The sequence below is a fragment of the Melozone crissalis genome, unplaced genomic scaffold (assembly GCF_028551555.1).
Source record: "Melozone crissalis strain CALT ecotype California unplaced genomic scaffold, PUWL_Pcris_2 ptg000006l_1, whole genome shotgun sequence".
NCBI classification, from domain to species: Eukaryota; Metazoa; Chordata; class Aves; order Passeriformes; family Passerellidae; genus Melozone; species Melozone crissalis.
Window position 1 is genome coordinate 43,233,435 of NW_026535784.1, and position 20,544 is coordinate 43,253,978.

The 20,544-nt window shown below is 39.3% G+C and overlaps 1 protein-coding gene across 1 annotated transcript in view; it reads left to right on the forward strand.

Annotated features, from left to right (window-relative positions):
• The first annotated feature begins 927 nt into the window (after positions 1 to 927).
• CENPC (centromere protein C) overlaps positions 928 to 20,544 on the forward strand; it is a 28,886-nt gene continuing 9,269 nt past the window's right edge. Inside the window, exons 1-18 of the mRNA XM_054295892.1 lie at positions 928 to 1,003; positions 2,288 to 2,334; positions 3,378 to 3,439; positions 3,780 to 3,868; positions 4,998 to 5,088; positions 5,192 to 5,411; positions 6,280 to 6,480; positions 6,654 to 7,033; positions 7,668 to 8,508; positions 9,061 to 9,099; positions 10,311 to 10,378; positions 11,463 to 11,531; positions 13,277 to 13,381; positions 14,188 to 14,286; positions 16,857 to 16,955; positions 17,238 to 17,392; positions 17,809 to 17,899; positions 19,309 to 19,378. Of these exons, the coding sequence (XP_054151867.1) occupies positions 989 to 1,003; positions 2,288 to 2,334; positions 3,378 to 3,439; positions 3,780 to 3,868; positions 4,998 to 5,088; positions 5,192 to 5,411; positions 6,280 to 6,480; positions 6,654 to 7,033; positions 7,668 to 8,508; positions 9,061 to 9,099; positions 10,311 to 10,378; positions 11,463 to 11,531; positions 13,277 to 13,381; positions 14,188 to 14,286; positions 16,857 to 16,955; positions 17,238 to 17,392; positions 17,809 to 17,899; positions 19,309 to 19,378 (2,741 nt within the window). The 5' untranslated portion in view covers positions 928 to 988. The remainder of the gene's footprint in view (positions 1,004 to 2,287; positions 2,335 to 3,377; positions 3,440 to 3,779; positions 3,869 to 4,997; positions 5,089 to 5,191; positions 5,412 to 6,279; positions 6,481 to 6,653; positions 7,034 to 7,667; positions 8,509 to 9,060; positions 9,100 to 10,310; positions 10,379 to 11,462; positions 11,532 to 13,276; positions 13,382 to 14,187; positions 14,287 to 16,856; positions 16,956 to 17,237; positions 17,393 to 17,808; positions 17,900 to 19,308; positions 19,379 to 20,544) is intronic.

The following is a 20,544-nucleotide window of genomic DNA, read 5'->3' on the forward strand; positions in this document are numbered from 1 at the left end:
AGAAAGCAAATGTGCAGCACAGTGCAGCAATCTAAAACCTTAGTGGAAACGTTGATAAATTTGACCAGAGACCTTTTGAATATTTTAGTAAAGGTATATTGCATGCGGTTGATTACGTAGCTGGTGCAGATGCTTATCCGTGGTGCACAAAGCCTAAAGGAGCCATAGGTTCCATAAGCAGAAGCGTTCCATGAGCATTGCTAGCAGCAGAACTGTGTTAGTGCCCATCCTTTTGTATGGCACGGGTGAGAGACGGGGGAAGGAGTTTTAAGTTACCACTTGTCCCAGCAGCAAACAAGTTTAAATTTCATAGGGAAAAAGCTGCAGCTCTGATCTGATGCACACTGAGCAGCGCCCTCTTCACAAAGTGATCTAAACTATTTTCGTGAAAAGAAAGTGCTAACCTCCCGCGTTATGATGTACTTTTAAAATAGAATAGGCCTTCGCTTTAGTAGTCAGAAAGGATAGGGGTAAGACCTGGTGTTCCGGTCACAAGTGTGTGATAAAAAGCATCACTAAAACTGTATTTTTGGGCAATGTTTTGCCGTCACTGTAAGGTACTGCGCCCTTACGTTCTCAAGCAGTTGTTTTTTGTTCGTTGTTGAGTTCTTCAGTAGAATTTTAAAGAAAAAATTGCAACGCCCCGTGGTGACAAGGGATACTTTGTAGCGTTTCGTAACCCGAGGATTTGAAGTGGCGTTTCCCACGGGCGAAATAAAAGGACGGGAAGCATCCCCCGCCCGTCCCCTCACAGAAAGGCGGCAGGAGAAGGGGCGGGGGGACGGGCGCAGCCGCTGCTTCTGCGCAGGCGTAACAGCCGCGCGCGCCTAAACGAGCTGCCCTGCCGGGCGCGCGACCAATGGGACGGGGCCGTGGGGGTGTGGCCCGGGCGCTGCCGTCCGCCGGCCGTGCGCGCGCGCCCGCCGGGAAAGGCGCGCGAGGTTCGAAGGCGGCGCTGGGCGCGCGCGCGCGCCGGCCCCGGTCCGGGATGGCGCAGGCCTTGGTGAGAGAGCGCGGCAGCGGCCGCTGTGTGTGTGTGTGTCTGAATGTCCGCGTCTGTGTCTATGTGTCTGTCTGGTTTGTTGTGGGCGGCGGCCGGGCCCGTCTGTAGCGCAGGGGCGCGGCCCTCGGCGCGCTCCTGAGGGGAGGGACGGGGCCGATCTTCCCCTTCCCCATGAGGAGACCGAGGCTGGCATTGGGGTTCTGCGCTCACTGCGGGTCCGGGTGGTTGGCACGGACATTTGTGGGGCTGGTGTGGCGGGAGCCCCGTTCCCCGGAGCGCACCGGTGTCTGTGCCGGACCCGTGTCCTGTTCCCCTCAGGCTGCCGCGGGAGAGCCGACTTCCACGGGAGAGTGAGCGCATCAAGAGCAGGGCATTTGTGCAGGCACGCTGGAATCGTGCTTGAGTTTTAACATTCTTCATGTGTAGCGCGACACGGACACAATAATAAATGAACTGGTAAAGGCTCTTTTAGGTCCTTGACAGGAAATTTCAATTTCATTAGTGCGCAGTGCATTGTGCTGCACTCTGCTGCGAAGGGAAGGGGGTTTAATGTCCGAGTGCCGGATTGACTGCGCAGTGTGCTTCTGTATAGTTTCTGAAGTGGTGGCTTTTGGTCAGTTGTTTTCCCTGTATCTTCCTTCTGCCGCTTTAAACCCATGTTGAAAATTTGCAGTGAAATCTATCCGTATAGCGTTTGTTTACTTTTGATACCGGAAGTAATAGCCAAAGGGGAATCACAATGAAATGCAAAATACTGTCAATATGGCAAACTTCACAAAAACGTGTAGAATTCTCTTGCGTTAGGATTAGATACTCTCCACGTTGCTAAATATTCTACATTTATATGAATCAGGCAGAGGTTATAATTGTTTTTCAGATAAACATTTATATTTCTTTGTGATGTTTTCCTGTCACATTTGTGAAGAACTGCACTCTGCTTTGCTGTTGAATTTTTCTTGCCCTTCATTCCCATTTTATCCTCTGCAGCCATTACTGGTTCCCAGGTCAGCAGCTTTATTTGATTACACAGAGAACGTGCTGCTGCTTGAATTATTACTGCTCTAGTTGTGGTAAATGGCTGGAGTCCTGTCTGCTGTTCGAATGACTGGTTGTACTTGGGTTTCAAATGTATGAAGAGGCACTGTGGCACTCTAAGAAAAACAGTGTTGCAATAACTCCCACTGTCCCACTACTTCAGGATGTCTCAAGAATCCTCAAGATCTGCTTGCTTGTTTTCCTGTCAAGTGTCATGCTTAGTAAAAATTGATTCTTATTTCTTCACAGAATCGTTTAAAAAAAGACTACAGAGCAAGATTCTGCCATGGAGGAGGGTAATTTGCATTTAAACACTTATTCTTAGATTCTGGAAAACTTACCTGATTTTTATCTTAGAGCTAAATGTCAAAACTACTTGATGTACCTTATTAAACTGATCATGTGATGTTTCCCAAATTTCTTGTATTTCTTAGTGGTAAGAGGAGCAAGCTCTGTGGGGAGACAAGGCTCTGAGGTTTCCCTTTGCTGAGGCAGCAGGTGCAGCTGTACCTAAGGTACCCCTAACTGGGCTGCCTGTGTAGGGAAGCAGTGATCTGTGCAAGCATGTTGTCTTTTAAGGAGTAGGGAAATTAAACCCAGGCAGAGTTCCAGCATATTTGGACCTTGCTGGTAAATGTTAGAGATGAGTTTGAGCATTTGCAGTGCTGTGATGTTCTGTACATGCGTGTTAGGAGTCTGTGAAGTTTTTGTTGCTGAAATTCATTTCTGGAAATGCATTTCATGAGTTTACCAAATGTACACAATTAGTTGTTTTTAAAGATATATCATGATCATTGTGGGAGTAAAACTCCATGGCTTTTCTGTTATTTTGGTTTTGATCAACATTGTCTGGCTGGTGAATCACTTACTTCTGCCCTTTCCATTTGGGCTGGTTTGAAATAATAATCCAACCAGCTGAGCTGGTCACTTGCTTATGGATAGTAGTACCTCAGGCCTGGTTCTGACTTTATCACTGTGCAGGCAACATAGCTCCAGGTCTGATTTATAAAAAAATTACATGTTCAAGTGAGACTCTAGTCAGCCTAAAGCTCATTTACCTCAGAGCTGTTGCAGTAGTTGCATGTGTTATTTAATGTAGAGAGAATTCTTCATTCTTATTATAATCTGTAGCAGTGAGGCTTTTTTTCCTGGAATTCCTACTTAGACAAATTTCTTTGCAGATATCAATGCATGGAAATGGTAGGTAAAAATGTATTAAAGTCTGAACTTGAAGAAATAATAACCTACAACATTTAGAAGTAAAACTTTGCTATGTTAATATTTGAGATGAGAGCATTTGGCATTTTTGATTGAAAATATTTTTCTCTCTTCATTCTAGAAGTAAGATTGATCTACAGCCAGGTCAAAACGTACTGAAACTCATACAGGATTGTTTTGAAAGTAAGCTCTTGTTTGGTGTTTTGCTTGATTTGCTGATAAAAGAAAATAATTATTTTCTTCCCTGTGTTATATTGAGTGGTAAGTACATAGAAATAAAAAATAGGGATAAAATAGATAGAAATAGTATTTCTCAGGGTTTTTAAGAACAGTCCCTTCTCAGCTTTTTAAAACTGTCTTAGCTGTCCTATAATCTCTTTCTCAAGCATCTGGTTCCTATCTTGTTTGGATTTACATGACCTTAATGAACCTTCGAACTTGTTAAAATAAATAAAACCTGGACAATTCCAAGATTCCCATATTTACTATTTACTAATTCCCATTTATACTTTTTTCTTCATAGGTTGCAGCAGTGATCTTACAATAAACTCTCCAAATAGCTCAACCTTTGTTTTGAAAAATGAGAAGAGGACTTCAATCCAGAGACAAAGGGTGAGTTCTGTCAGTGTCATTGTAGCACTGGATACAGGTTCATGGGGGTACAAGTTCAATTCTGTAGCATTTAGCTGTGTATGAACACTGTAAAAGTATGTAGGCTACAATTTAATGATCTATGACAGTTATTATGTGTGTTTTTTCTTAGTTTGTTGTGCTCTAATAGTAAATATTCTAAAAGTAGAATTATTTAATAGATTTTTTTCCTTGGGTTTTTACTAATGAAAGCTCCTTCAGCTTTTTGTCCAGGATAGTTAAATTTCTCATGGTCTGAGGCTGAAGCACGCTGCCTTATTACTGGTGCTGGATTTGGCTGTCTTGGACTCCACTGGAGTTGGTTGTGGTCACTTTGCCAAACATATGGGCACAGTTCTTAGCCATCAGATGGGCAATAAAATTGAAAGGGGATTTATGTAGAAAAGCAGCTGGATAACTCCTGATAGTTATCTCAACTATACAGTAACTTCATACAATAACTTCATAGGTCTGTAACTTTGTTGATGAGTGGAAACAAGGTGAAGACCTTGTTTATGTGCTGCCTGAGAGGATGATGCCAATAATCTAGAATGTATATTTAGTTTTAATATGTTGATTTTACTTTTTTAAGTAGGATATTCTATTAATGGTAGGGTTTAGAAGAGGCAACCTTATAATGTTTAATTTATTCTGATGTTAGAATATAATCTCAAATCAATTCTTGCTAAACCTCAGCTTGTCTTAGTAAAGGGTAATTAAACAGTTTAAATGAATTTATTCTAATAATAATAATAATAAGTAGTTTACCTTGAGATTAGCCAGATGTCTGGTTAAAGCTGCATATAGATTTTTACTGTACACACTGTTTTACCTGTTGTTTGAAATTTACAGTTACTTTTAGAGTTTTACACCATAGAAAGCGGAAGTGTTTAGGTGAAATACAACTGTGATTTGAATGAGTATGAATTAATGGAAGAACATGAGACATCTTGAAGTAGTGGGACAGTGGGAGTTATTGCAGCACTGTTTTTCTTAGAATGCCACAGTGTGAATTATATTAATGTTCTACAGAAATGTGTATTCCTGTTAAAATACTGTTGCTTTATCAAATATTTTACCTCATCTCATTATTTGTTCCCAACTATGACAGCCCAAGGCAGGGTCAGCCAGCTCTGTGAAAAGAGCCCGTGAGTCTGCAGAACCCTCACCTGCATCAGCACTAAAACCAGTCAGCAGCAGAGGTTGGTCACACTATTACTGAATTAAGGTTTTTAGAGTAACTATTTCTTGGGATTTTGTAAGGTTTTAAGTAAAAGAATGAAACTTGTTCTATGTATATGGCAGGACTGTCATGTGAATCACACCTGAAAGCTGCAACACCTGATTACGTAGCTACTCCTAAAAAGACAGAGTCTCCTGTGTCTAAAAGTGAAAAGAAAAGTACTTTAAAAGATATTGAAGCACCATGCCAGTGTCCAGCTGTGCCTTTGAACCCTGAGGATAATCGTGGGGCTGTTGGATCACCTCTTCCTGTGGAGGAAGCGAATAGTTCTCCTGCAATTAAGTAAGTAGAGCTGCACGTGATTGTGGTGTCATATTCCAGGTGTGCCCTCCCCCTCAAGGTAAATTGAGTTGGGATTGTGAACTCATAAAAAATAATTGAAAGCTTTTTAGGAAGTTCTATATCTGGGTTTAGAAAGGGCAGAATTATATTTTATTTAATATTCTGGTGATAAGTGCAGTACCCAAGTGAAGGAAGCCTGTCAAAATAAATGTAACTCTTTTTTGCAGGAAAGTGCTCCAAAGTATCAGCTTCTCAGATCATCTAGACTTCTTCAGTGAATCTTATTGACAGTGTTGACTTTAAAAGTTAACAAGAATTTGTTAAAGCAGAAATGAGCAGTCATTGTTCCTCTCGCTCTCAATGTACAAATGTTTTATTCGAAGTAAAATAGCTTCAGTTGTGATTATTATCTCCTTGTTGGAAGAATTGAAGCTGAACTGCAGCACTGGCCAGTGTCCTGGCCACAGTTCTGCTTTCCTGGAGGACTGAATCTCTGGGATAGATCATGGAGATGGATTGACACTGATCCCATTGACTCCCATTGATGGAGTGAGATTGGAAAGACTGTGCATCTATGACTAGGAAACCTGACAATTTCTCAAGCACATCCTCCTAAAATTAGGAATGTGTCTTGCTGAGCAGCCTTTACTTTGATCAAGAGTCACATGCTGACTCCATGTTGCCTGTGGGCACTTGCTACTATACTGGAAAGCCCTACTGCTCACCTGTGTTGCAGCAAGTTTCCAAAGGGAAGCTCGTTCATAGGAAGTGAGATGCTGTCAGCAGGAACATCTGTTCATCCTCACAATACTTTATTGTGCACTCAGGATTTCTAGCAGCATATTTGAATGCTGTTTCTCATTTGTAGATTGCATTTTGATAAGTGGAGTACACCAGCTGCAGCAAAGAGCCATGGAGAAGTGGAAAATTTGGAAGGACCTCTGCCTGGGAGAGATGAGCGGGTTGTTCCTGTGCGAGGAACAGAACGTGCTGCATCATCTGCCCGGACAGATAAGACCTTCTCTTCAGCTGTCTTTGCAGCTATAGCAACAGGAACATTTGGACAGAGGTTTGTATGGAGCCTTAATATGGAGCATATGATGGATGGACTTTATAATAATTCTTTTGAGGAACATTCTGTACTGTGTCTAGGTGTGGGGAGTTACCACTAGATTTGAAAGACTGAAAGTCAATTTCCCCCCCCCCCGATTGATATGAATGTTTTTTCCCTCCATTCTTTAGATATTCAGCCTCCATATCACCACCATCACCTCATCCTGTGAAATATCAAGAAATAGAAATAGAAAATGAATGCGAATTTTTAATTGATGAATCGGGTGGTGCATCTTTTACTTCTTGGCTTTCGATACCCACTAAGAAGAAAAAATCAAAAAATGATGGCTCTGCAGCTCCCATTTCTAAACCTCAGCCCTCTGAAAAGAAGAAGACACAGAATAAGAAAGTCAAGAACAGAAAAGTACAGGGTAAAGCACTTACTAAACAGAAACTGGATCATCCAGATATTGGAGCTTTTGACTTCAAAGAAACGCCCGTGTCAGATCCAATCCCTAGTAGTGAAGAAAATGTCCTTACAACTCAAAGCCGAAAGAGTCCTTGTGCGGGTAAGTTATTTAACAGCTCTTCAGACTTGACCTTACAGGTGACATTACTGGATTACTTTCTGGTGGTTTATGAGAAAATTATAATAAAGTAGATGATAAACATCAATAGATTTTTTTTAGGTGTTTCAGTTATGCAGTTAGATTTGGGTGAGACAGAGAGGCAGTGAGAGTGTCTTCACTTTTTTGCCACATCCTTTGCCTTTCCTGTTAGAATACTAACAATTAAATTAGCAGTGTTGCCTTTTTGTATGAAGAGTCATAGAAAGTAGGTACCCAGCAAGCTTTTGTTCCTCTCGCCATAGAAAGGCAGTTATATTTGGACAGGAGGGGGGTTGAGTGTTTTTATTTGTGAAGGATTTTGTAGCATGAACACTGAAAATTGGAAAGCAGACTGAATGTAACATTTCTGCCCCCTTTTTTTCTAGGAAATACCGGAAGAACACTGAAAAGTTTTTTGTGGACTTTAGTTTAGTGAAAGCCTTCTTTTAGCCAATGGTGATAAAACTGGTTTTGTGATACCTCTTCCCCCCCCATTTTGATTCTTTGGGGTTTTTTTGTGCATTCAGATGTTAACGCATGTCTTCAGGCTTAATGGGAAAAGGTATTCATGTCCAAATATTTTGTGTATTGACAGGAAAGACTGAAAAGGATGCACTTAGACAAGACTCTCCAAACCAGAAAAAGAACACATCCTGGAAACCAGAAGCTGAAGTACCGATGTGGTCTGGATTGGAAACAGAATCATCTGATGAAGAGCGGCGTAAAACAAGTATGCCAAGTGAGGATTTACCTTCTGTGCCGTCATCTGGGCATCAGAAAAAGCAGACTGTGTCACTGAAAAAGTCTCTCAAGTCTTCCAAGAATCTGCAGTTGGCTTCTAAAGCTTCTCAGCATTTAGCTAAGAAGAAACAAACTGCTAAGCAGAAACTTCCAAAAGTCAAAGTAGCTAAGAGAGAGACAGCAACTCCAAGGAAAACATTTAAAATATCTGTCCAGAAAAGTAGTAATAAAAAGCCTCAGTTACAAAGAGAAGAGAGTTCTAACAGTGGACCTGGTGAAGAAGAGCTTGAAAGAGAGCCTGTGGAACTGAATGAAGTATGCACCACATCTTTGCATCAGAAATTAGAGACTCCTGTGATTCAGAAGTTGACTAAGCCCAAAAAGCCTGGAAATGCATTACACATACCAGAGCCGCCTGGTGATGCCAATAACAGAACTCCTCTAAAAGCACTCCAGCATCCCGCGGAGAGTGTGAAGAATCCTGGAAAGAAATGCTCTGCCAAGTCTTTAGGGAAGATACCCAAAAAGGTTCCACGTAGAACCAATAAAGCTCCTCACTCAATCTCTGAAGGCTCTGAGTCTCAAACAGATTCTGACAGCTCTTCTGTACGGGACAGGGCAAGGAAAAAACGGAAGTTACCAGATGTGAAAATAAAAAGTAAAAAAAGAAAACGTAACAGACAGCATGGACCACAGTAAGCTTTTTGTGTGATTCTTTACAAATGTGGTATGTAACTTGGTAGATAATGAAATACATCTTGTCAGCTTCTAAGCAGAGATGGCCCAGTTCAAGTACATGGTAGTTTGAGCCTGGTTGAATAGTTAATAGAGAAACCAAGCAGTTTAATCAACATTCTTTTCTCAAAGCTTGGTGCCATACTTTTTGTCTCCTACATGAGGAAACTTGTTCTAGTTCAAGTCTTCTTGTGAGACTTGCAGAGCAGATCTAGTTTAACACAACCCCACCACCCATGGAATAACTTCACTGTCAAGTTGGTTCCTTTTTAAAAATAAATTTAGAAAATACAGCATTTAATTCTTGAGCTATATTTGTTTTTGTCAATCTAAAGACTAAGTTCAAGTGGTCTAAAACCTGGTTGATAATCACTGGTCTTTGCATTGCTTTTTAATTTTTTTTAATGTCTTTTTTATAGTTTTGTTCAGGACATAAAATTATTGACCTACGGGTTCCTTTCATTAAGTTTATTTAACACCAAATATAATAAGAGTGTTGTTTTCTTTTCTAGGAATTCCTTTGTAGCTGAGAGGGCTGTGAGTTGCCAAAGGTAATTTCCTGAGTTGTCTGAAACACGTTACTTTAATCCTACTTCTGGCCCATGGAGTTGCCCTGAGAGTGGGCAGCTGGTACAGCTGCTGTGTGCTGTGCCCTGCTGGTGAAACACTGAGTAGAACAGCATTGTGATTCCTGCTTCAGGGCTTTAAATACTGTGCTAATACAGTTAATAAACTAATACAATTTTTCTTCCTGTCATGAATAGGGGGTCATAATAAGCTTATTGCCTTTGGGGATTTCTTTCCTTTGAGACTTGCTTCCACATTAGTGTGTGATTTTTGAACAGAAGGATCAGTGCTCCTAGAACTAATGACAGCTGCACTAATAAAATTGATGTCAAGTAGGGTATAGAGCTCAATCTACAATCCAAACTCTTTGTGCATGTACATAGGCGTGTATCTTCCCCTTTTGTGAGATGGAAACTTAATAACGAAGCAAACAGGAGTGGCAGTCTGTGAAGTTAATAAATTCTTATGCAGTCATTGTACTGAAAATGTTGGGGACTTTATTTCTAAGGAGAACTTACTGCAGACTGACTTGGACAGATTTGCAGTGTAGATTTGCTAACCTAGGTAGTTGAAATGCACCTTTTGGAACTGAGGTGGATAACAGCTGAACTTCATTGGCACAGTAAAAGCAATGAAGCACAGCCTCAGATGGGGGAAGAAGGAAGGTCGAGGGTGCTGATTCTAAGGCTGTAGAAGTTCTGTGACAAGTGGCTTGATTGCTAGAGAATCTCTGTTGGAGTTATATGTATAAATTGTTGCCATTTTATGGGGAGGATTTTATGACAGGCTACATTTTATTTTCCTGCCCTTTCCTTAGAGTATGCAAAACAACTCTTTAAAGCTCTTTTAATTATAAATTATCTTTTATAATTATGGTATATAGAAAATTGTAAGGTAATGCTGCAGAGGTGGTGAGAAGGTCTGTTCTGGAATGGAGAAAGAAGTTTAGGAAACCTCTTTAGAGAGGAGGTGTGAACACTAATTGTCTGCCTGATGACTGAACTTCTGATGAACTTCTGACCTATGATTTTTAAGGAGTAGTCATTTGCTTCAGTGTGTAATTGGTATAGACTTGTTTAAAAGCAAAATAGAACCCAGCCCACATGATCTGGTAAAAACTTTAATTTGCTATGCTTGGAAGTGCTGTGGTGTTCCTTTGACATGTTCAAGCAGGTGTATATTTTTTCCTTTGCAGTGGGCCTGTTCTAGAAGATGGACTTGCTTCCAGCACTAAGTGTCCTGAGCAGGATGATATATCTTCAGGTAATGTTTGAACTTTGTAATTCCTTGCATTTTATGTATAAACTTCTTATAAACTGTGACTGACAGTTCAATAATTTGTGTTGTATTCAGCTTGTGCAGGAGAAGAAATGCAGATTTTATTGGCTGTGGTTGCATTTCTATCCAAGTGTGTGGTACAGCTTGCCAGCTTTATCTGGTTAGCTTTGGGAGAATGTAGCCCTCTGTGTTTTGGCATCATGCATACCAGGATAAAGTTATTCTTTCTAAAATACTTTGAACAAAATTTTCAGGCTCAGTTTGTACCAGTTTGATGTGTTCCCGTGTGATTGTCCTGTATGCAGACACTTCAGGTAAACCTGAGCCAAATTACAGCATTGATGGAGTCATGGCCTGTTCCCCAAAGAATACTTTGGTTTGGTGTTTTTTTCAGGGGGGGGTTATTTGTTTTGTTTGTTTTTTTGTTTCTGGGTTGGTTTTTTTTTTGTTTGCTTTGTTGTGTTAGGGTTTTTTTTTGTTAGTTGTTTGGTTTGGTTTTGTGTTTGGGGGCTTTTGTGTGGGGAGGATTATTATTTGTTTGGTTTCAGTTTTAAATTTCACTGCACAAGTTCCACATGTTGTTGTAATGAACATGAGCCCTGGAGATACAAAGTCTTTTCCTTAGTGCTTCAGAGCCAGATGTGGATGTCATTAGTCCATGCAATGCTTTTTTCAGATACCTACTTTTGTGTGTGTTCTGGTAAAAAATTTGTTCTGAAGTTAGGTTTTAGTGATATAAATCTGAATGACCTTGCATTTTGATCAGTAAAATTATGTGTATAGTTTATAATTTGTCAATGTTCACTTTATCAAGAGGGATAGGTCTGAGGAGTATTTACTTGAATGTATAGTTTTCAAGTAATTTTTAAGTTTACTCTGTTTAAAACTAATTACAGATACTGTTTATCTATACTGGATTTAATATATGTTTATAGCAAAAGGTGTTGGTGGAAGCACTGTCCTTGGGACTTCTGTATGTGTTACTTTTGGTTGCTTCTAGTTGGCATATTGAATAAAAGTCAGGAATAATAAATGCCTTTGGTGATGGGGTTTTTGAATGTGTTTTCAGATAATTCTGAAGACTTGAATTACAAATTAAGACATCTGTTGTCAGACGAAAGAGCAAAGCATAAAATAGGTAAGAGTATTTTAAAATATAATGTAAGTGTGTAAATGCAAGTGCATTTTCAACTTGATTTAAATGTTACTGAAGGAGACACAAACACCTAGAAATGGGTTCCTCTGTTCATAAGTATTTAGAGATAGGTTTGTTATTTCTTCAGGCCTTCAGCCCTTCTCTTAATTTGAAAGTTATTTTTTAAAACTCCTAGGGTTTCTCTTTTTGTTGCTCCATTCAACAATTGTCTTTTTAACTGCCACACTTTGGTTTTTCATGGTATTGTGTTAAGGAAACTTTCAGATCTGACCATCCAGGAGCCACTCTGGCAGTCACACTCCCACCACCACAGACTTGAAGTCCTGGGACTGAAACCCCTTTACAGTCGGTGGCTCCAGTGCCCTGACAGGTGCCCCATTTGACTCTGTACACAGCCAGATTTCCTTCCTGGCTTGCATCTGAGTTTCTCATGGCAGAGTCTCAGACCTCTGGTTCCTTTAAGTAATTTTATGGTGTAGCAACAGAGTAACAGCTTAAACTGGAACCAAGGACTATCTGGGCTTTCATACCCTCACGTTCTGTGTGCTCAACAGTCCGGGGTGCTGCTGGTCCTTCCAGCTGAGTGCTCAGCTCCTGCTGTGTCCCTGAGTGTCCGGTCACTGGGCTGGGCCACAGGTCCCCGTGCCCATTGTGGTTCAAAGGGTCAGCATCAGCTCATGGCCTCTTGCCTGAGGCTCTCCTGCAGAGCTCGATCTCTGGCTGGCACTGCAGCTCCACACCCAGCTGTGTGCACTGAATATATTCCTAAAAAACTGAGTCAGCACAAACTCTTACTGTACAGTGAGAACAGTAAGAGTTTGAATTGGTTTTGTTCAGTAAAACTGAGGGTGCAAATAACCTGCCTTCTGTGGTGGTCTGAGTCTGGATAGGATGGAACAATGGTCATGCAGTCAGTTGTAGTCCCATGCTTGTCTCTTTACATTATGGGTGTTTTTTTATTGGCTTCATTATTATTTTATGCACAACACTTTAGTTGTCTGCCTTCAAAAACTGTTTCAGCAACTGTTTCATATTTACCATTTTTAAATATTTAAATATTCTTAATTAATTTGCTTTGAGATATTAAGGGGCTTTTAAAAACTCTTCTTACAAACAATAAAATATCATACTTTATTAATATATGGCAGCTTACACAACTTCAAAGTTGAGACTGTGTGATTAGTACATCTGAAGATAAATATCTGACAAATCCTGGAAGTGTGTAGTTTCTTTTTGCCAAAGTGCTGCTCTTCTGGACTCTGGAAACAGGACTTCTGAGTGTGAAAGAGAAGGATGTTCTTAGGCAGTCTCTGTTACCCTCCCCATAACTGAGGCAGTGCCTTTTCATGGTTGCTAATGAAATCCCCCAGATTCAGGCAGGATTCTTTGTTGAGAACTGTGTCTTCACAGATGTAGCATGTTTGCTGTCCTTATCTTGAGCTCCTAATGTCTGTGTATCAGTGGTTCACTAAGATATATAGAATGAAATCTAGTGTCAAGTGAGGGTGGTGATTGTTTAGGAAAAAGGAGGGTGAAATACTGATTTATGCAAAAGAAGGCATTTGGTAATACTTGAATCCTATTTTCTTGTCATGATAGCAATGTGATAAAAATATCAGCTGGGAAGGGCTGACCCCCTTGTGATACAGAACAAGAGGAAAGAATACTTAATATTTTCTGTCTCTGAATTTTCCTTTCATACTTAATGACTTCATCCTTGAAATCAGTCATGCCTTCCAACACACCTAATGTTCGTCGGACAAAAAGGATACGGATGAGGCCTCTGGAATACTGGAGAGGCGAGCGCGTAAACTATATTATGAACCCTTCAGGTATTAGTTCCAAAACACCAACATTTGCTTCCTTCTGACAAAGCAGAATAGAAAAATCTGAGTTGATCTTGTGCTGTGCAAGATTTGAGATGCTTACTGTTGGGTAACTTTTTAAAAAAGATTATTTGGTCTCCAGTTACTTAGTCATCTCTCCATGTAGTTCTCTTCTGACACTCCTGTGTCAGCTGAAAATAATCTCAGCAGAGCATGTTAAGTACTTTTCCTTCACTGTTGAGGGAAGAACAGAACAGTTGCTCTGTACTAGTGGGTTTTTTATGTCAGAGATTGTGTGTGATACTGGAAAAAGAGACAATCCACTGGATCATTCATTGGAGCATTTCTTTTTGTGTAAGGATTGTGTTCGAGAGCAGATACTATAACATTTTATAGTCTCAGTGTTAAATACCCTAAGTGAGAAAATATATCTTGTTCTCAGTAATTTTTTACTGACAATTCAGCCTAGTTTAGTCCTTTCCTAATTAATTAGTTCACTCAAAATAGTATTTTTTTGTGTCTGTAAAAGTGATATTTTATCTTTAAAAATTAATTGCATGTGATGGCTTTCTGAAGTGTTCCTTGACTGAATTTGATAAAATAATTTTCAAAATGTCTCATTTTGTTGCATTGCACTCCAAAGTACTTAATGTTAAAAAGTTTTTTGTTTGTTCTGGCTTTCTAAAATGATCTGAAAAGTTGAGCATCAAGGAAGTCTATTCTCAGTTGAACTGCTGATTGGTTGTACAAGTTTGCATTCTTGTAGATTTACTCTGAGTTAGTGGACTTTGTTTAACTTCCTTTTGTTTCAGGAGGGCTTGTGATTAGTGGACTCGTGCATCCAGAAACAGAATCTCCCAGGAAGCGTAAAAGGAAGAAGAATTGTCCCAAGCAGAAAACAGATAAAAGAGGTAGGAACAAAGACTTTTTTCCTTTGGATACTTTAAAAAGTCTCTTTAATCAAATGCTCTACTGCTCTAAGATTTTTCTCCCGTAATCACTCAGTTCTCTCTCTGGGTGAAAATAATTTTATACCATAATTTATTAATGTGATCTGATGAGAAAAAACCTGCTCCTACTGGATCTATAGCAATGCTGTACATTGTTGTAGTAAAATGGTTCACTTTTCAGCGTAAGAAAGGAAGAAATGCTAGACATACCCAGAAGTGCTGTTGTGCCTTTAAAGCAGGGGCTGAAGAGGCTAAACTGTACTCATTCTGTGTTTAGATCATGATGCTAGTGGGCATGATTAAGGGATAAAAACTTGTAGCCATTTTGCTGAAGCCTGTAATACATCTAAAAATGCAGCAGAGAGTGTTAGTAGGGTTTCAAGCTATTGTAGTTTAAATACAAAACCACATCACAGTAGGTGGAGAGCTTTAAGAACAGTGCATAAAATGATTAAAAGTGGGCAATAAAGTGATGTTTAAGCAAACCTAGGCTCTCTGGCCAGTATATAATAAACATGTAAGTAGTGCTCAGAAAAGAGAGTCAAAGTCCAAAAGCCAAATTATTTTTGCTGTGCTCTCTGGAAGATGTTGTAATGCTACAGAGCCTTTCTTTATGGAGACTGTCTAGAGCTTTTGTTTGAAGTGGAAACATTTCTCTTTAAAGTTATAGAACTATTAAAACAAGTGCTAACAAACATGGAAAATGCCATATGGATCTAGTACTAAACTAATCAGGACTGACATAATCATCAGAGAAATAAGGAAGAAAACAATCACTGTTGGTACCAATTTCTGATTTTACATGTGTTTCATATAAATTTTATTCCTTACCTCAAAAAGAAAGTGGTAGGACTAGAGAAGGCTTAGGGAAAGCTCATCAAAAACCTAAAAGGACTTCCTGTAGTGAATTCTCCTCAATCCTGAAGAGGGTACTATGGAGGCCTCTTCCTTAGAGGTCTAAATCACCTCTGAAATCATGAGTGACATAGAGAAGGGAAATAGAAGTAAATGGTCTCGTTGGCGTTCTCTGCTTGTTTTTTTAAACACAAGAACTAGGAGGTATAGAAGGAAGACAGTGAGAGCTGGGTTATTCAGCAAAATAAGGTGACCATTCTCACTGTGTGCTTCCTGCCCAGAATATTATGCATAAAAGTATTTATGTAGTTTCAAGGCAAGAACCAGATACATTAAACGGAGAGTTAATAGCTCTACATAAAGTGTGGGAGATCCAGGTTAGAGGTGGAAAGTATTCAACTGAATATATTATATTGAGTATATTATTATGGCATTTTGAGGAATGGAAGGAGTACCTGCTTTGGGCCACTGATGGAAGACAGGATCCTGGTATAGATCAATATTTGGTCAAAGTACATTTTATATTGTAATATAAATCACTTGCAGCCCATGAGATCCTGAGCTGTTCATATTGTATCTTAGAAGAACTATTGGTTTCTTTAAGTGCCTTTGAACTGTCTTCCAGAAGTGATTGATTTCCTCTGTGGCAGACATTCATTCTCAGTCTTTCACTTACATCCTTGGGTCTTAGTGATGCATGTAAGGCCTGTCAGCCAAGTAGAATTTCTAGCACAAATTCTTAAATGTTACTGATACAATAAAAATTCTGTTTTTATAGCTATAGCGTTGTACCTGTTGCTGCTCCTTTTTATAGAGAGATGGTTGTGTTGGAACAAAGCTGTTCAAACACAGTAACTTTCTTCCTCCTCCTGATAGTTTTACTGTAAGAGTATTTAAGCTGCCATGAGTGCCTACAAAGTGCTATAGCTTGCCTTTAGCATGCTTCTTCTGTCTGTGTTTAAAGAAATTTCCTGTGCACTGTAGAGCTAAAATTGTCTGCCTAAAAGAATTCTGCAGGAGAGCTTTGGGATATTTATTCTGCCATGAACATTCTAAAGCATCCCTTTTCTGTTTGAAAAGCATAGTGTTGTCATCAGTTCTTGGGATATTTCTTTCTCTGGAAAAGTCCTTTTTATTATAGCAACAGTTCTCAGATTTACAACTTAGAGATTCCCATAGTGTTATTTCTTTAGAACAGGAAAATTGGACATGTGCTTATCTTTGAACACTTTCTCTCTTAAGTCCCCTGATGCCTATCAACAATACATTGAGCAAAACCACCTGTTCTTCACTCTTCATCATGTATTTCATATTCTCTCAGCATCTGTTGCTAGAAAAACACATCTCTCAAAACATAGAGTTTAGTTTTGAATAAATACTGTTGTTAATAGCATAGGATAAATAGGTGGCATTTCCCCGGGAAATTCCTAGGATTTAGAGAGTGTTCATCTATAACACACAGAAATTATTTCAATGAAAAAGATATTTTCAAGGAATTGTTATGAATGGTTTTCTTTATTTGAAGGAAGAGTATTCATTCTATTTACTCACTTATTAAAGGAAATTACTTAATGTGTAACATTGGAATTGTGGAAAAGATGTGGTTAAATTATTAACTTCTTGAAATCTATATTGATTACTTTTTTGGTCTTGTTTTGGTTTCTTTGTATCCTCAGATAGAGGAGAGATACCTGCAAGTTTGGACCACAGCCTAGCTGATGCATCTAAGCCAGTCATTGTACTGGACCCAGTAACAAATAATGAAGTGGATCTAGGTGAGTTGATGGATGGGACCAAGGGACTTCCTGAATTATGTAGACTTACAAGAACAAAAAATGTTCATGCCACATTGTGCATAAAAAGGTGAGGATCTGAAATACTCATTTCTCTTCTGGAGAAGGTTCTGAGGGAGACATAAGAAGTGTCATAATTTTTCAGCTAAATGTTGAGTCTGGCTTTTGGAGGTGTTTCACTGAAACAATATGTATTGCACTGGGCTTGTAACAAGACTAATTATGTAGTAGCATTAATGCTAATCTCCTGGACATTTTTTGTAGATTGTATAAACACTGCAGACAGTCAAAATTACTTCTTCAAAGATGAAGCAGTAGAAATACACAAAAATTTGAATACGTCTCTTTTTGCAACTGGTAGATTGATTCTGAAACCATATAAAGAAAAGGGACACCAGTTTGTCGACACGGATACAATAGTAAGTGTGCTTTTAAAAAGTTTTATGAAATGGACTTTGTAAACAGAAGATCTGTTGGGGTGGTTGGAAATAACATATGAGGTTGAGAGGTCTGCCCTGCCCCCAAAACAAATGAACATTAATGAATTTTTTACTGAAGGATCTTTGCATGCATATTGCCCTGCTTTGCTTTGTATTAAATCTGTATGTCCATCTGCTTCTACTTTGTAAATCTTGCAGGCCAGATAGAAATATCAGAAAAATAAAACTGGACCCCATCCCCCTTTTGAACATCTTATTTTTCATCAGTATGGGGAAAAGAGATTGCAGCTCTGCTGGCTGATTTGGATTTTTGTTTTTGTTATGTGTGTACAAGTGTTTTCTTGGATATCTTCTTTAAATGGTGCTAACCTTAGAACCCTTTGGCTTCCATTAAGGCTTTCCATATTATCCGTGGCAAAGTTATTGTGACATTGCATAACACATCGTATTGCCTGACTGTGGGGGACAGCTTCTATGTTCCAGCAGGTGAGTGTGTGTTTGTTGGGAGGTGCAGGAGCCTACATCAGCATGCTAGGAATCAAATCCAAACAGAATGACTGAACAGACAGTGGGACAGTACAGGGTGAGGAAGAATAGAATATGACAAAACACTGGACGTGGGTTGATCATGTAATGGTTGAATGCAGGGATACACATACCTCTTGTGACCTCAAAGTTTTGATGAAACTACCAACTTCTAAGAGTAAATTTCGCTTGGTTTTCTGGTTCTGTCACTAGCTGCAGTGTTGAGGAAACATTACAGACAGCCGAATGTTACTCATAATTAATATAATTGTTTCTGTCACCTTATGCTTGCTGCTCTTTTCCTATGTAAAATTATGAAAATCCATTTGGATCAGTTCGCCATTTTGTGCTTTGTGCTTCTCATATATACAAGGTTCAGCTATCTTGTTGAATAGGTTGTAACTTCATATGTTTTCTTGAGAATTTAAAGACCTGATTTTGTCCTTCTGATATAAAAGTGGCATGAATTCCATATGGGAGGCTGTTCATCAGTGGCTTAAGACACTAGTCTGGAGATTTATAGTAGTGTTAAAGCAGGCTGTACATGAAACTATAGAGAGCTTTTGTACAGCTTTCTTGTGAAGAGGCTTATTTTCAGAAAATGAGGAATTAGCCTATTTTTTCCCTGTTAACTTTTCAGCACAGTGTCCTGACTGAACAGTCATTGCTCAGTTAATGCTTGGTGCTTTGAAGCTGTTTTTTGGTGTTACAATCTTAAAAGTCTAGTGGGTCTGCAGAGACAATTTTGTCATTTGCTTTTTGGGAAAGCAGATTATATAAAATGCTGAAAGTTTTGTATGACCATAAAGATCTACACTTCATTCTTCCCTGCTTCCTGATGGCTGCTCTCAGTATGGCTGGATGGACAATGCAATGTTGGTGGCAGGTGATCCCTGTAATTCACTGTGTGGCCATATATGAATGTGAGGATGTTGTTCATTCCCAGTGTTCAGGGCCTATTAGATAATTCTGTTTTGTGGTCAGGTTAGCGTGCAAAACTCAAGTCAAGATCTGCAGATAAGTTTCCATGTACAGTTTTTATTGATATTTTCTGTAGGAATAAATTGAAGTAAATTCAGTCACCTTAAAGTTTTATTGTGGGTTTTGAGAGCTGAGAGTTCATGCCTGTTACATTCTTCTCAGTAAAAATCTTCTAAGCACAGATGAAAGTAAATGACATTAGGTGTATTCCTTGTAATCTCTTTGAAATGCACTGACCTGCCTGTAAGAGTGGCATGCTAGATTAAGAGCTAATATACCTTCTGTTAAAATGTATTAAATGGAATTATACTTGGCTGACTTAAAAAAGGAGAGGACTTAAAAAATTGCCAGTGGATGCTAAGGAAAACTTACTCTGTTTTTCTTTGTAGGAAATGGATATAACATACGAAATCTTCTAAATGAAGACAGTGTTCTTCTCTTCACACAACTCAAAGACAGGTGAAGAACTTTCTGCAAAGAAGTTTGCTTAAACATTTGTCAAATTTTTGTATGTTCTGAGGTCCTTTTTACGTACAAAAGTGTTTGAGTGGGCCCACCCTAACATTACAAATGAACACAGAGCAGCTGAAATCAAGATAAGAAGAGTTGAGGGAAAAAACACAGAAGAATGTTGGTTGTTTGCTGTCAAACTGAAATGGCATACTGAAGGGCCTTGCTCTGCATCAGTTACTGTTCTTGTGCCATCCAGTGACAGAAAGATAAAAGTATGAAATGTGTGGGTGTATTTGTTGTTCCAAATTGTATCAATATGCCTAATCTCCCTAAAGATGCTTAGCTCTTGAAAAAACGTTGGCATGCTCAGCTAACATCTGATAGATAGTCTTAACGACTGCCTGGTACAACCTGCTCAGAATAATCTCTGTTTAAATGACAAACCTGCTGTTTGCATTCCAGTAATTGTTGTCTAGGAGATGGGCTGCTGCAAGGCTGCTGTGCTGGGGTCCAGCTGCCTTCTCATATGCTAACGACAGGCAGCCCTTCCTTGTCTGGCAGCTGGATGATTAGTGCCTCCAATCTGAATAGGAAAATAGGAGCTCTTAAGTAGGAGCTGATCAGTTGTGTCTTTTGTGTGGAAGCTATGGCCTGATTAGCTCTGAACATTGTTGATAGCTTTATTTTGTGTAACAGTGATAGGTCATTGCCAAATGTATTACTCTAATATCTCCTTTTGATTTGCTTGCTGTGTTCCTGGATAATAATGAGGACCTTTGGGAAAGCTGTAATTATACTGTGTACTCCAGAAGCCAAGTCTAGACAGCAGATGGTATACATAGCATTTGTCTCCCAAGCTCTTCGAGGTTCCTTCTGGCTGAAGATAAGGATAAACTACAGCTCTTCTCATATGCTGCTTTCTCTCTCTGGTCATTGCTATCCTTGAAGAGAAGGAGATAAGGAAAATTGAATTGGAATTGTGAACTCTTAAGGACTTGAGGATTGAGCACTAACCTTGTAACCAGTCTTGGCCATGATCTTTATGCTAAATCTAGAGTATACATTAAAGTAGGAAAGAGGAATTGGCTTTCAGCTCTCAGCTAATTTCCTGTGTCTGTGAAAGGTCTTGGACACCAAGATTATCATGCCTCTGTGAAAGATCCTTTGGAGTG